This window comes from Festucalex cinctus, chromosome 3, assembly GCF_051991245.1.
Source record: "Festucalex cinctus isolate MCC-2025b chromosome 3, RoL_Fcin_1.0, whole genome shotgun sequence".
Taxonomy (NCBI): Eukaryota; Metazoa; Chordata; class Actinopteri; order Syngnathiformes; family Syngnathidae; genus Festucalex; species Festucalex cinctus.
Window position 1 is genome coordinate 32,096,360 of NC_135413.1, and position 14,922 is coordinate 32,111,281.

Genomic DNA, 14,922 nt, shown 5'->3' on the forward strand with positions numbered 1-14,922 from the left:
TCGGTCTTCTAAACCTGGTCAGAACCTGGCCTTGGTCTTCTAAACCTATTTAGGATCTGGCCTTCCAGACTCAGTCTTTTTCAGCACCTGGCCTTCTGGATCTTTATTGCCCTCTGGACATACTTGAATAAATCTGGTTAGGATCTGGCGTTGGGCCTCTAGATTATTAGGATCTGGCCATCTGGACCAGGTCTTTTCAAACGGGTCAGCATCTGGCCTTCTGGGTCTTTCTTGGTCTCAGTCTGGATCTGGTCTTTTTGGACCTGATTTGCTTATTCTGTTTAGGATCTTGCCTTTGCGCTCTCGATTTATTTAGGATCTATCCTTCTAGACCTGTTCTTTTGGTCCGGGTCAATGTCTGGCCAGCTGGGCCCGGGTCGTGTAAAAATGACAAGCTTGTTTACCTGCTCAGTGAGTAGAAGCACCTGCGGCTGAAGCCAAACTGTGGCAGGGTTGTTACATTGCGGACTTTTCTCATCTCTGGATGAAATAGATGAAAAATTCTTTTGGGAACGCAACTGGCAGCATCAACATCAAGGAGAAAGAATCCCAAATTGTTTGAGACTTTCACTGGAGCGCTTAATTGGCTGAATTGGCAAGTCAGTTTTTCGAGATGAGCAGTCAACTTCCTTACGTTGGAATCCGATACGCAAAGTGTCTCAGAAATCGTATTCAACCTGCGATTGAGCCCACTTGTTGCCTGAGTCTGAGAGTTGATCAACCGCCGCAACCTGTCAAAGATGGCCTTCTGAATTTTGTGATAAACCAGCACCATGTTGCCTCTCATCAGGATTCCGATAATGTATATATCTTTTATATCCTCGGCAGAAAGTATCGACAAGCTACCATCTTCCACTTTTTGCAGAAACACAAAATATACCCAACCATTCACCATGAGCATGTGGAAAGTTGGAAAATGTGATAAATATTTCCTTATATGCCTTGAATGAGCCGAATATTTTGATATTGGAATGGTTTAAATTGATGAAAAATAGTGGAAGGATCGTGGTAAATGTGTAAATTATAGTCTTAAATTTGGAAATTGTATCGTGGAAAGTGTGGCAATAGGGAGTTAACGGAATGTGGAAAACGGTTCCCAATCTGTACTCTCCATGTATGTCTGTATCAGACTGCCCCTTGTGGTCAAGTTGTGAAAACTAGAAGGGGCCATGTTCTTTTAATTGAAGCAATAACAACAAAATGGTTTAATTTCTTTACATTCTATTGAACTCATTCACTCGCCGCCATTTTCACAGAAGCGGTCCCGTTCGCTCCCGGCTGTTTTACTGGATTTTGACTGATTTTGCAAGGCCCACAGAATATTGTGTTCTATTGCTATCAAAACATGGAACCTACCAAAGAAAGATGAAAGTCTTTTCTTTTATCAGGAAAAAAAAAAAAGTATGTTTTTATCTGTTTCCGTTTTTGCAGCAATTAGCATTAGAATATAGCTAAAGTTCATCATTATTCACAAATCTAATTAGAATTGTCATTAATTGGTTGATCTCCTTTGCTTGTTTGTGTAATAACCACCATTTCTTCAACTGTTCGTTGCAGTTGAGAGGCTGCATCAAAGCCTTCTGTATGCTTTAGCATAAAAAAAACAAACAAGCAAACAAACAAACAAAAAACCGTATAAATACGTCTTTGGGACACTTAAGACATTTAAAATAGAACGTATTTATACGTTGTTGTTTTTTTGAATGAATGAATGTCATTGGAATTTCACACAGCGAGCCAGTAAGAGGTTGTAAAAATGAAAATGGGAAGAGAGAGAGAAAGTGAGAGAGGACAGCAGGTGTCTGAACGAGAATTTTGCCCCTCAGACTTCAAACACTTGAGGACTCTTTATTATCATTTTTTTTTTTTTACACTTAAAAATCTGCCGGAGAACGCGAGTAGATGACGGAGATGTTAGAGCGAGGCAGGCAACCCCCCCTCCGCTCCCCCCCGTGGTGCCGCATTAATAACACCCTCACCCTTTGCACCAACATGTGTGATTGCTCTGAAGGTTAAACTGCACGCCGCATTAGCGTGCGCTCGTTGCATGCGGAGCCGTAATGACTTCAAACGCACTCGCTGGAATTTTTTATTTTTTTCCTCCCTCTCTTTCTCCTCCTTCCACATTTGAGCCAGGCTGTTTCCTTACCCGTTCTTCCATCTGCATTCTTTTAATCCCATTCTCTCTCTAATCCACCTTTCCTCCCTCTCTTCCTCCTACACTGTCTTTGCCTGCACATGCCCCCCATTTGCCTCACTTGGCGTTTTCATTCACTTGGCAACGGCGTCCACGTCAGCAACATGTTGCGGCGGACAGACCACCCAAGTTCTCGGTCTTGCGAGGACAGACTGACGTGGGTGTGCTGTTGCGCTCGGGACCCCGACGTCATTTCGTCCAGATGGTCCGAGAGCGGCGGGCGCTTCATCTTTTGCCTCGTAATGCCCCCCCCCCCCCCCCCACCCTCAGCATCACGTCACAGTGGAAGCGGAGAAAATTAGCACCTAATTATAGGCTCCTCTCCTCCACGCTTGACGTGACGAATGGGCCTGGCTGCTCAATGGAGGCGGCGGCGGCGCAATTATGTCCTTACTTCGTTTAAGTATTCTGGCGTTGAGAAATTCGACACGATACGATCGCAGCGCTGCTGTTGCACGCGATGTTGTTTCATGACTCGCTGAGCTTGCAATATTGTTTACCTTCCTCAATGTGTATGTATATTAGGGGTGTCAAAACGAGTGCGTTCATTTAAAATTCCTTTAACGCGCGATTAATGACCGCCCCTTCCAGTCGCAATTAGGGCTGCAGATTTTATAAAAAAAATATCGATATTGCGATATTGGCCTATGCAATATGCATATCGCAATGACGCGCAATAAGTTCGATATGGAATTTTATGCTTTTATCTACGGCTGGGTTTAAAATATCGATATCGTATCGATACGCCTTTTCATATCCCAATATCGATACATAAAACCATGTATCCATGATTTCCACAACATTTGCACAAAAAATGTCACAACAATGTGAGTGTCAGTGATTTTTGTCACTTTATTTACACAGGCTGTGCTGTGGTTGTAATTGATTTCAATTATTATTTATTGCTTTTATAAGGCTGACTGATACAATTCACAACTGCACTCTCCAAAAAAAAAAAAAAATCCCCTCCTCACCCTCTCTTTTTATTTGGTTTCCACGCCCCAAGTTCCAACCCTAATAATACAAATGCAAAACATAGTTGGAACACACTGTACGAAAATGTGCACCACCATCCAATAGTCGAATTATCGAGAGGTAATTACAATACAATTAATTAAGAATATATTAAGTTGGATTAAAAAAAAAATAAAAAATGTAATTCTTTCATTAGATAAAACAAAAAGTAATTTCTTTAGGAAACAGTTTTAAAATGTCATTCGTTGAAGGTGCGCCTTATAGTGCGGAATAGGGGTGTTAAAAAAATCGATTCGGCGATATATCGCGATACTACATCGCGCGATTCTCGAATCGATTCCAAAAAAAATCGATTTTTTTTTTTTTTTTTTTTTTAAGAGCTCAGAATTGTTCATTCGGTAGTCTTACCGATTCAATGTCTTATCATCATTGCCTTTTTTTTTTTTTTTTTTGTGTGTGTGAATCGATTTTTAAACTTCCATTTTTAATGGAAAAATATTCAACAAAACGTCTGACTTCGGGTTAGGATTCACACCTTGAGCATGGAAGAATGTTATATGAACGGAACATTAAGCCTTAATATTTTATTTTAATGCTGTTCAAACATGAAACAGATTACAACCTCTATAAGACTGAAATTTCAGATAAATCATAAATTTTCATATAAATCTTACACTCTACAAGCTTACTGATTAGTATTTTCTAAATTTGAATGAAAAAAAATCGCAACAATGGACTTATAAATTCGTATCGGGATTAATCGGTATCGAATCGAATCGTGACCTGTGAATCGTGATACGAATCGAATCGTCAGGTACTAGGCAATTCACACCCCTAGTGCGGAAAATGTTTTCTTTTCCCACCACTGTTGAGCCGATCGGCTCGACCGCACAGCGGGCAGAGGCCGCCCAAGTGAGCGTTTTTGAAGGGAAAGCGGACAAAGCTAACGACCGAAGCTCCCTTTTCTCCTTTTGCGGTCTATTTGTGTCTGTGCACGTTGCGGTCTGGGTTCCCCCCTTGAGGACGCCACAATGGAAACAAGCTCCGGTCCCATTTACGCCGCCAACAGGATTAATTATGCGCACAATAGAAGGTGACTCCTCTGTTTCCTTTACGCTCCGCAGGCGCCGCTGTGTAAAAAGGGGGATGCGGTTCATCTTCATTGGGGGAACAATGAGCGCTTGGATCCGCTATGTAGATAAGCGGGGCCGGCTTGACTATGCTGCCATCTTGTGATTGCCTTTCGACAAGTACAGCATGCAAATGAGCTCGTCACGTTCCCGTCCCGTCACGTTGCCGTTGGGAGGCGCGTCGTTCTCCAAAGCTTTTTGAAAGGGCTCCGACTCTCAACGGAGTGCTCCTGTTATTAGCGGAAAATTGCCAGTCAGCAGCCCACAGCGGGGGGGGAGGAAGCGGTGCTCGTAAATCATTGCACCAAAGTTCAAAACACCGAATGGGGCTGAGATGCGAGTCGACAGCAGTGAAATACATGTTGCATGAGGGGGAAGATGAGCAAGCACGTCTTTTAGTAACCCTGCAAACATATAATATAACAATAAAAATATCTTCACCACTCACATTAGTTGGGTTAAGGTTACAATTTTAAGTGCGCCCCCTTGCGGTGGAGGGCAGGGCGTCAATGGGAGAGAATTAGAAAACAATCAGTGTGACCTAGAAAATGGGTCAAATAATGCAGTTCCAGAAATAAAAATAATTTCATCCACTTGTTTCTTAATGTCAACGTCCAATTTGTGAAAACATCACATGAATTAATGGTTAATTATTAACTCATTCACTCCCAGCTATTTTCACATTTCGCAATCCCGTTCGCTCTCGGCTGTTTTAATGAATTTTGATTGATTTTGCAAGGCTGACAGATTATTGTGTCCAATTGCTATAAAAGTATGGAACCTATCAAAAGAAAGATAACAGTCTCTTCTTTCATCAGGAAAAAAAAAGTGTTTCTACCTGTTTCCGTTTTGCCGCAATTAGCATTAGAAGAGAGCTAAGTTTCATCAGTTTTCGCAAATCTATTTAAAATTGTAATTTTTTTTTTTCTAGATGGCCCTGGTTGATCTCTTATACTCTGCTGCCACCTGCTGGCCGTTTGTGTAATAACTACCATTTCTGAAACCGTTCTTTGCAGTTGAGAGGCTGCATCAAAGCCCTCTGTATGGTCTAGCATATAAAAAAACAAAAAACGTATAAATACGTCTTTGGGACACTTAAAACATAAACAAAAACGTATTTACACGTTTTTGGGAGCAAATAAGTTAATGGAAAAAAAGTGAAAACATCACATTAATGGTTAAGTGTGGTCAGTTACCGACCGATTGTTCTTGTGGTTCAGAATGTCAAGTTGGGATCAGGTGCTGCTCAGTGGAGAGGCGTATCTATTATAGTGGCACACAGGTGTCACTATTAGCAGTTTTCAATAAGTAACTGTACATTATATCAACAATTTAGAATTGCTTCTTTGATTTTTAACTCTTTCACTGCCATTGACGGAAAAATACGTCAAATGATGCATTTTTTTTGCTGGTCTGGCAATGAATGTGTTAATAAATAACTTAAAATATAAAAAATAAATAAAAAATCAAAGTGGCCCTTGCAGCTTTCTATTTTTCTGTGTGTAACCCTCAGAGGAAAAAGTTTTGAAAACCCCTGGTCTAATGGCTCAAAGAGAGGCGAGGTCGTTCTTTTGTCTGCCGGCAGCGATTCCAAACCAGGCGGAAGACAGTGACGAGTGAAAGACGAGCCTACACATGAAATCTCTCCAGAAAGTGCATTTAGTGAGTCAACACAATTTGCAATCAATCCATTGAGTAAATTCATCAATGAAAATCTTTATTAGATCTTCAAAAAAAATAGGTTAATATAACAAAACAAAAAGGGCAATTGTTCTTTTGAAACCATACAAAAACCACAGTGTGCCACACTTGAATACTGTCGTGATTATATTCCCCGTCAACATTCACATATTACACTTGCACAACAGAGCAAAAAAAAAAAAAAAAAAAAAACATCACTCACAATCGCAAAGCACACTTTTTTTTTTTTTTTTTTTTTTTTTGTTGCCTTGACGTTCCGATGCTTACTTGTAAATGCGGCGTCTGGGATTTGGCACACAATTTGGCACGCGCACGCACATATCCACTCACTGAAACCGCCTTAAGCTTTAGTGCACTCACTTGTTATCAGTCCAAAGTGGAGGCCACCAAAATGACGAGTGGGGCGGGTGTGTGGGGGGGCCGGCAAAGGGGTGCTTGATGCTGATAAAGGGAAGTTGGTGGGCTGAGCTTTGATTATTTTTTATTTTTTTTTTGCTTTTTTACGGCGCGGGCACTTTGTAGGGGCTCCCGGGGACGTTGTCGTCCCCCCATTTGACGATGACGGTGTAGCTGCCCTTGTCCTTGACGCTGTAGGTGACGTTGTAGAGCTTGTTGCCCATGTGCTTGACGTAAACCTCCTCGCACGGGGCGTGAGGTCCGTGCACGCCCACCATCAGCATGTTGCTGCCTGCGCACAAAAAAAAAAAATAAAAATCAGCCTTGGAGTACAAATTGGGGCTGCACAATGTTGGCCTATGCAATATGCACAGGCATGCGATAAGTTTGATACGGAATTTTATGCTTTTATCTGAAGTTGACCAGTCGGACTGTCAGGTTTACCTGTTTGACATTTTTTAAACATGAAAAAAAAAGGAGAGAAGACAGTTAAAAAAGGAACTGACTGATAAAATTCACTCCTGCACTCTCTAAAGATTCCCCTCCTCACCCTCTCTTTTTATTTGGTTTCCACGCCCCTCGTTCCATGGGTGTTCCAACCCTAATCATGCAAATGCAAAACATAGTTGGAACACAGTGTACGAAAAAAAATCGCGAGGAGAGGAACTGAGTGATACAATTCACTCCTGCACTCTCTAAAGATTCCTCTCCTCACCCTCTCTTTTTATTTGTTTGCCACTCCCCTAGTTCCATGGGTGTTCCAATCCTAATAATGAACAAAAATATGCACTGCCATCCAATAGTTGAACATAATCATAAAGAGGTAATTACAATAAACTTATTCACTGGCAGCCATTTTGACTGAAGCAACCCCCTTCGCTCCCGGCTGTTTTGCTGGATTTGGACTGATTTTTGCGAGGCCCACAGAATATTGTGTTCTATTGCTATAAAAACAGGGAACCTTCCAAAAAAAAAAGAATATTAGAGTATCTTCGTTCATCACGAAAGAAAAGTTTCAGGTTTGCAGCAATTAGCATTAAGTAGGGATATTTATATTATTTATAAATATATTTATTATTTAATATCAGATGCACTTTAAATCTTTTCAGATACAGTTAATAAAGCTATTCTTTGTTGTAAGTTGTTCCATATTTCTTTCTTTTTTTATTCTCTTTTACGTTATTAAGGATACAGCGTTATGCAGGGGGGGGGGGGGGTCCGATAGATGTTTTCTTCTTACATGACAGAAAATAATTGAGAAGCACTGTCTTAAGAGCAAATTTACTGTCGACTGATGACTTTTTATCATCCGCCGCCTCACTTTACTGCCTTCATGGCCTCCACGCGCTTCGCTAAGACCGCTGAACAATAAACGTCCATCTGGAGCAGACAGCTGTTTTCATTTGAAGGAAAACAAAAACAAACAAAACAAAACGGCACACGGGAGCAAACGAGGCAACCCCCCCCCCGCACGCCTCCTGAAAACGACGACTCGTTGCCGTTTGCGAGCGTACAAGACGGGCCTCACCTGCTTTGCCGCAGTCGACTGTGAAATTGTTTTTCTGCCCCACCGTGGCCTTGCTCAGGCCCATCCCGCGGCACACCACCTTGCTGGCGTCCGACGTCAGCTTGGACGAGGCGGCCGTCGTGGAAGAGGAGCTGAAGGCGCTGCTGCTGCTGCTGCTGCTGCCGCCGCCCACTTTGGACGATTTGGTGACCGTCTCCACCAGGACGGACGAGGTCTCGTGGAGGCTGTGGCCGCCCGACAGCCGGGTGCCTGCGAGACGGACAGAAAACGTTAGCAAATGGGTCAAAGGTCGGTGACGCTGCTCTTTCCCTTGTTTCTTTTTTATTCAACTCTCAAAATGTAGAAATATGAAAAGCTTATTTGGAGGGGAATAAAAGGATTCGACTACAAAATTTAAGTTGTATTCTTACAAAAATATTTTGGCTAGTTTTTAATTATTTTTTTTAAATATTTTTACTAGTCTAATTTTGACTTTAGTCTATTAAAATGAAATAAAAAAAAAACTGTTTGCTTATAAAAAAAAAAAAATATATACAACTTCATTTTTGTAAAATTATGAATTTTAATCATTGGACAGAAAAAAAAATCTTGTAAATATTGAGCTATTTGAGAAAAAAAAATGTTTTATTTGTATATTGTAGCCTAATAAAAAGAAAGGGAAAAAAAAACAACTAAAAATTTACTTTTTTCCCAAAATGTTCAAATTTGGTATTTTGTAGTACTAACAATAACAGTAATAATAATTAATAAATTATTTTATATTAAAAAATATATATATAAAATAAAATTCCAACTTTGATGTCAAATGCACAACTTTTTCTTGAAAACAATATACAATTTATTATTTTAATCTTAAAAATATAAACATTGTCATTCCCCAAAATATACAACTTTATTCTCGTTAAATTTGTGAGTTCAATATAAAACATGCTTTATTTTTATTCTTCTAAGATTGACTTTTTATCTGAAATGTAATTTTTTATTTTTTTTTTCCAAATATAAAATTAATACAGGTACTTGTAAAATTACACTTTTAATCTAAAATATTGTTGTCTTTTTATCTCAAAGAAATGACTTTTTCTCCTTAATATACTTTTTTTTTTTTTTTTTTTTTTTTTTGTAAAATTACGACATTATCTAAAAAATATAACTATCTTTTTTGTTGTTTTTTTTTTAAAGATTTTGACTGTAATCTAATTTTGTTTTTCAATATATGACCTTGTTTTCGTAAAATTAACTCTTGGAAATATATGAATTTTTAAATCTCTAAAACAGATGATGTTTTCTTGAAAATATACATCCATATTGTAGTGTAATTTTGAGCTATAATGCCAGAATTTTACAACTTTTTTTTTTCCACAAATATATATGAATATTCTCAGAAATACAGTAGCTTGTATGAATTTTTATCTCCAAAATATACAGTATAAATTCTGAAAAATACAATATTGGTCTTTATTTTATTTTTTTTAAAGTTTTGACTTTAGTCTTTTATAATAAAAAAAAACTGCTTAAAAAATATGCAACTTTATTCTTGTAAAATTTTGAATTTAATCATTGGAGGAAAAAATCTTGAACTTTATTTAATTTTTTTTTCGCCCCCCCCCCCTTTTCTGTGTAAATAAACCTGTGGTAGCTGCAGAATTTTTTCTGATTATTATTATTAGCTATTAATTGTTGCCCTAATGGCGCGAATGCCGGTCGTTCGTTGGGTCGCTCACCCGTGACCTTCGCCTTGAAGGGGCTTCCGACGATGTGCTGCGGTCCGCCGTACTTGATGGTGATGAGATAGTTTCCGGGCGCCATGGGGATGTAGGTGACCTTGTAGCCTTCGGGACACTCGCAGCAGTCCATCTTGACCTTGGACGGCCCGTCGATGTTCACCGACAGCGTCCCCGGCCCGGCGTTGCACGTGTTGACCACAAACTCGGACGGCACGCCTGACGTGAACACGACAAACATGGCGACGGGTTAAAAACCAAATCCGGTCACTGGGCGACGGTGGCGTCCACCTGTGTTTCCGCCCAGCAGTCCGGGTCCGTGCGCCGTGACCATGCCCGGATCTCCGACCAGTCCGGGGTCTCCCACCCGCACGTTGAAGGGGCTTCCGGGAATGTGGCAACCGTTGAACTTGACGTCGATGGAGTGAACGCCGTTCTCGCGGGGGATGAAGCGGACGGCGGTTTTGTCTGGGGGGGGGGGGGGGGGGGGGGAACAAAAACATGAAATATGAAGATGGATTCACACTCGGGATTCTGTCAGGTTCGTTCGTGTGGTTTCAGTTCCCACTCTGTGACCGTCAATGTGAGCGATAATATTAGTTTGTCCCTTTCGGTGCTTGTGACTGACTGGCGAGTAATCCGACGTGGTAATGTTAACTTTATCCGCCATTTTTAAATTTAATTTCAGTTTTTGTCCGGCTTATCATAAACCTAGCATTTTAGTCTTTATTTTAGTCCAAGAAAACATAATTTTACTCATCTCATTTTAGTTAACAAAAACTGACAACGTTTTAGTCAGGACAGTCATTTAACCGCTGTATTTTTTTTTCCCCAGCAGATTCTGTTAAACATTTCAAAACTATTTCACATAAAATTTTCTCTCATCTTTTTGATGAACAACAACTTGATGCACAGTTACAGTAGATCAACAAGTGGGTAATTACTATGGCTCCATGCTATGAGCTAGCAAGTTAGCCAGCATTAGTTAGCGATCAGATTAACATTATTGTTGGGACGTTATAGCCGTTGGATTCATGTTATAACTATAATTTACTTTTTTTTTTAAAAATACTTAAAAAAATTGTAGTTTCTGAACATTGTACGATTTGTTTATTAACTCATTCACTCGCCGCCATTTTCACAGAAGCAGTCCTGTTCGCTCCCGGTTGTTTTTGACTGATTTTGCAAGGCCCACAGAATATTCTGTTCAATTGCTATAAAAGCATGGAACCTACCAAAAGAGGGATTAAAGTCTCTTCTTTCATCAGGAAAAAAAAAAAAAAGTATGTTTCTATCGGTTTCCGTTTTGCAGCATTTAGCATCATGATTCACAAATCTACTTAGAATTATGGGGAAATCAGCTTGTTGCAACATGGCCCTGGCTGATCTCTTATACTCTGCTGCCACCTGCTGGCCGTTTGTGTAATAATAATAATAATAATAATAATAATTTCTGCAACCGTTCTTTGCAGTTGAGAGGCTGCATGTATGCTCTAGCAAAAAAAAAAAAAAAAAAAACGTATAAATACGTCTTTGGGGCACTTAAAACATAAAAAAACGTATTTACACGTTATTGGGTGCAAATGAGTTAATTTTAATTACCTCTCGATGATGTTCAACTAATGATGGTCGTGAACATTTTAGTTCTGCGGCTGACTGGTCAAATTCAGATCCAAATATAAAATTCCATATGAAACTTGCTGCATGTCTTTGCGATATGCATATTTGCATGAGCCAATATCGCTTTATCAATATTTTTTTCCAATATATTGTGCAACCCTACAAGCTAACACACTTTAGTTGAACATCTTTTATGTGTCACTTTTTTATTAAAGTGATTAAAGGGAGTGACAAAAATATATACCCTGCTTTAGTTTTTTTTTCTTTTTTTTTTTAAACTTGCATTTCGGGGCAGTGTGGTTTGCTTCTAAATAGTTAGTAGCATGCTAGCAAAAGAAATAACGGATCAACTGGTATTAAAGATGTAAGTTGAGAGGAATAGGAGCGCTTTTGAAGACGAGCGGCTCACCGCCGTCCAGCTCGGTGACGTAACACTCCTCGGAGCAGCCGGACGGCGTGTGCACTTTGGCGTCCACCACGCCGCGAGTGCCGTTGCGCTGCACCATGAACGAGGCCTCTTGGTTTACCTTCAAATCCTTCTCCTAAAAAAAGAAAAAGAGCGAGAGGTCAAAATGTGATGACAGTACGCGTGGCCCTCCAAAGGGGGACGGCGAGCATGCGATTCATCCTGGCCGGACGAGAATAGACGATGTGGAGCGGTCGGACTGGCGCGCGAGGCAGGGGGAAAGGTCAGAGTTGATGGCGAGGCGTTGAGTGTTTTGCGCCCCGCGGGCGGACGAGCGGCCGCCGCAGACATGAGAAGGTTTGCCTGACATTTGAAATCCTGCTCTGATATTGCACTGCAGCGAGACTCGAGTGGCAGAAAAGGCTCTGAAGTGGCATCCGAGCCATTAAAAAAAAAAAAAAAAAAAAAAAAAAAATGCGAGTTTTAATATTGCTGGCTTGTGAAAAGTGTGAAAGCAAATAAAAGGAGCAAGTGTGAAGTGACACTCGCTTTCTCGGCACATGTTTACGTGGACTTTGGTATTCCCTCGGTAGGATGCGATGAACTTCTATGCACGGAGCTAGTCAATAAAAAAAAAATAAAAAATTCATCTTGTAAAGTGTACTATGATACTTGATAGTGGGGTATTTTGTGGAGGCGGAAAAAAAGCGTAATACATCAGTAATAAAAAGTTGGTGATGGAGTTGATTTTTGGGTGTGTGAAATTCCAGGATGATCCTGAAATGCACTTTTTTTTTTCACTTTTCTTTTCATTCGCTGAGTACGCCCTGAACTGGTTGCCAGCCAATCGCAGACCTCTAAAATCACCCGTAACAAATACATTTGGGTCAAAATAATAGATATGCGTTATTTAAAGGGATACTTCACTTATTTAGCCCATTATAGCAATAAAAAGTGAATATTTTGTCTCTAATTAATTTGATACTTTCATTATTTTTCATGTACAATTAGTACCTTTCAAAACACATTTTGCAACTTGCTGTCGACTGAAAATGACATCACAAAGGGCTCAGGTAACCAATCGCAGCTCACCTGTTTTCTTGGTTTGGTCATGTGACATTCACAAGCTGAGCTGTGATTGGTTACCTGAGCCCTTGTGATGTCATTTTCAGTCGACAGCAAGTTGCAAAATGTGTTTTAACAGGTACTAACTGTACAGGAAAAATAATGAAAATATCAAATTTATTATCGGCAAAATATTCATGTTTGACTGCCAAAAATGGCTAAATAAGTCAAGTATCCCTTTAATTGTAATTTGGCCGCGTCAACTTGGTGCAGTCCTTTGGAATTTTGGCCTGTGCGAGCTTAGTGGTGGCTATTTTGAACTGAAACTTGTCAGCCAATTGGAGAAGGGTTTCCCCACAGTAGACGAAGCAAAAGGCTTCAATAGATCATGAGAAATAATCTGCTTATACTGTTTGACGATAATTTAAAGGCATTTTTTTTTTTACCAGATTTTTTATTGCCAATATTAGACAAAAACATCTTTTTGAAAATACTTGTTGCATTGTACTCGGATTGAAGCGACCCAAACACGGACTTGTGATTGTGACTGAAACGTGCACGTTCCATATAAGGTGGTGTTATTGTTGTCCTTGTCGCCATTGACGAGCTGACGGTCCGCACGTACCCCAGCGTGCCGCTTAGCAAGGGGGGGGACAGTTAATCCCGACCTTTTATCAGCGGCCAGCTTTGATCGTATTGCGTCGGCGTCTCCGCTTCACAAACACGTCAAGGGCACAAACAAAAAAGCAGCTGGCGCCGCCGTTCTCCAGCTTCGACACGTTTTTTGATTATTTTCAGCCCCAAATGAAAATTCTCCGCGTGGGTTTTCGCGGGAGCTCTCACCTGCAGGCTCGTGAACGTGAGCCGGCGGGCTTCGTCTGACAGAGTCGCGATGGGAACGATGAACGGGCTGTCGGGGATGTGCTCGTTGTTGAACTTAATTGACACCTCGTAGTCACCTGAGGGAACAGATGGCTTATTAGTTTTCAAAAACAAAACAAAAAAACACTGAGACGACGACAGACAAACTGGGGGAGGACACGCGTGGATGGGAATGAAAAATAAGGACGACGAGGCGCCTTGCGAGTTACTCGCCGGGTTCTTTCACGATGTAGGAGACGCCGCAGGAGCCGTCCTTTCGATCCTCAAAGGAGATTTCCGCCTTGCTCGGCCCCTCCACGGCAATCGACAGCCCCCCGGCGCCGGCCTCTCTGGTCCAGATGCTAAATTCAGCTGGAGAGAGAAAAAAAACCATGAATCAAAGTTTTTAAGCGATTATATTTTAGGGGGTTTTACAGAGTCAGGAAAGTCCAAACTTAGTTGCACGAATTGAGTATAGAACCACGTTTTGCCGCAAGCATCAATTCTAATTTTTGTTCGCTCCCCTTACTCTTAAGCTAGCAGATTTTTGTTGGGCTAAATGAAAAGGTTTTGGTGTTTAACTCATTCACTCCCAGCTATTTTCAGTGAAGCAAACCCTTTGGTCCCGGCTGTTTTATTGGATTTTGACAAGAACCGCAGAATATTGTATTCGGTTGCTATTAACACATGGAACCTACCAAAAGAAAAATTCCACAAAAAAAAGAAAAAAAACAAACATGGAACCTACCAAAAGAAAGCTTAAAAAAAAAAACATGGAACCTACCAAAAGAAACATTTGCATCTCTTCTTTCATCAGGAAAAAAAATATACATTTGTATCAGATTCCATTTTGCAGCAATTAGCATTAGAATACAGCTAAGTTTCATCAATATTCATTCACATTCACAAAAAGAGCTTAATGCAACATGATCCTGGCTGATCTCTTATACTCTGCTGCCACCTGCTGGTCGTTTTTGTAATAACTACCATTGCTTTAAGCCACCTCTTCATCAAAGCCTTCTCTATGCTATTGTATAAAAGCAACAACAACAACAAAGTATTAAAAACGTATTTACAAGTTTTCGGGTTTGAATGAGTTAATTATTAAAAAAAGAAAAGAAAAGAATACTCACTTTAAAAAAAGAGAAAGTAGAAGTACTAATTTAGTAGTAGTACAAAAGTACTGTGAATTCAATTATGATTCAGGTTTATGGGTACTGTAGCAATGATCATTTATGCTAGCTGAATATGATGTTTTGTATTATATATTAGCATTAAGCTAGCCGACTTTTGTTACATGAAATGGCTAAACATGTTGGTGT

General features: G+C 40.2%; 1 protein-coding gene and 1 long non-coding RNA gene across 5 annotated transcripts in view; one reads left to right on the top strand and one right to left on the bottom strand.

Annotated features, from left to right (window-relative positions):
* Positions 1 to 14,922, top strand: part of LOC144016480 (uncharacterized) — a 125,070-nt gene that overhangs the window by 72,207 nt on the left and 37,941 nt on the right. For 2 of the 4 annotated variants that reach the window (XR_013282920.1, XR_013282924.1), the window contains one exon: positions 7,986 to 8,215. The exons of the other annotated variants lie outside the window; for them this stretch is intronic. This is a non-coding gene — a long non-coding RNA (uncharacterized LOC144016480). The remainder of the gene's footprint in view (positions 1 to 7,985; positions 8,216 to 14,922) is intronic. 4 annotated transcript variants of the gene reach the window in all.
* Positions 5,999 to 14,922, bottom strand: part of LOC144016477 (filamin-C-like) — a 44,662-nt gene continuing 35,738 nt past the window's right edge. The window contains exons 40-46 of the mRNA XM_077517671.1: positions 13,835 to 13,972; positions 13,583 to 13,698; positions 11,678 to 11,810; positions 9,940 to 10,116; positions 9,649 to 9,867; positions 7,928 to 8,176; positions 5,999 to 6,691 (exon numbers count right to left, since the gene is read on the bottom strand). Coding sequence (XP_077373797.1) covers positions 6,504 to 6,691; positions 7,928 to 8,176; positions 9,649 to 9,867; positions 9,940 to 10,116; positions 11,678 to 11,810; positions 13,583 to 13,698; positions 13,835 to 13,972 — 1,220 coding nt within the window. The 3' untranslated portion in view covers positions 5,999 to 6,503. The remainder of the gene's footprint in view (positions 6,692 to 7,927; positions 8,177 to 9,648; positions 9,868 to 9,939; positions 10,117 to 11,677; positions 11,811 to 13,582; positions 13,699 to 13,834; positions 13,973 to 14,922) is intronic.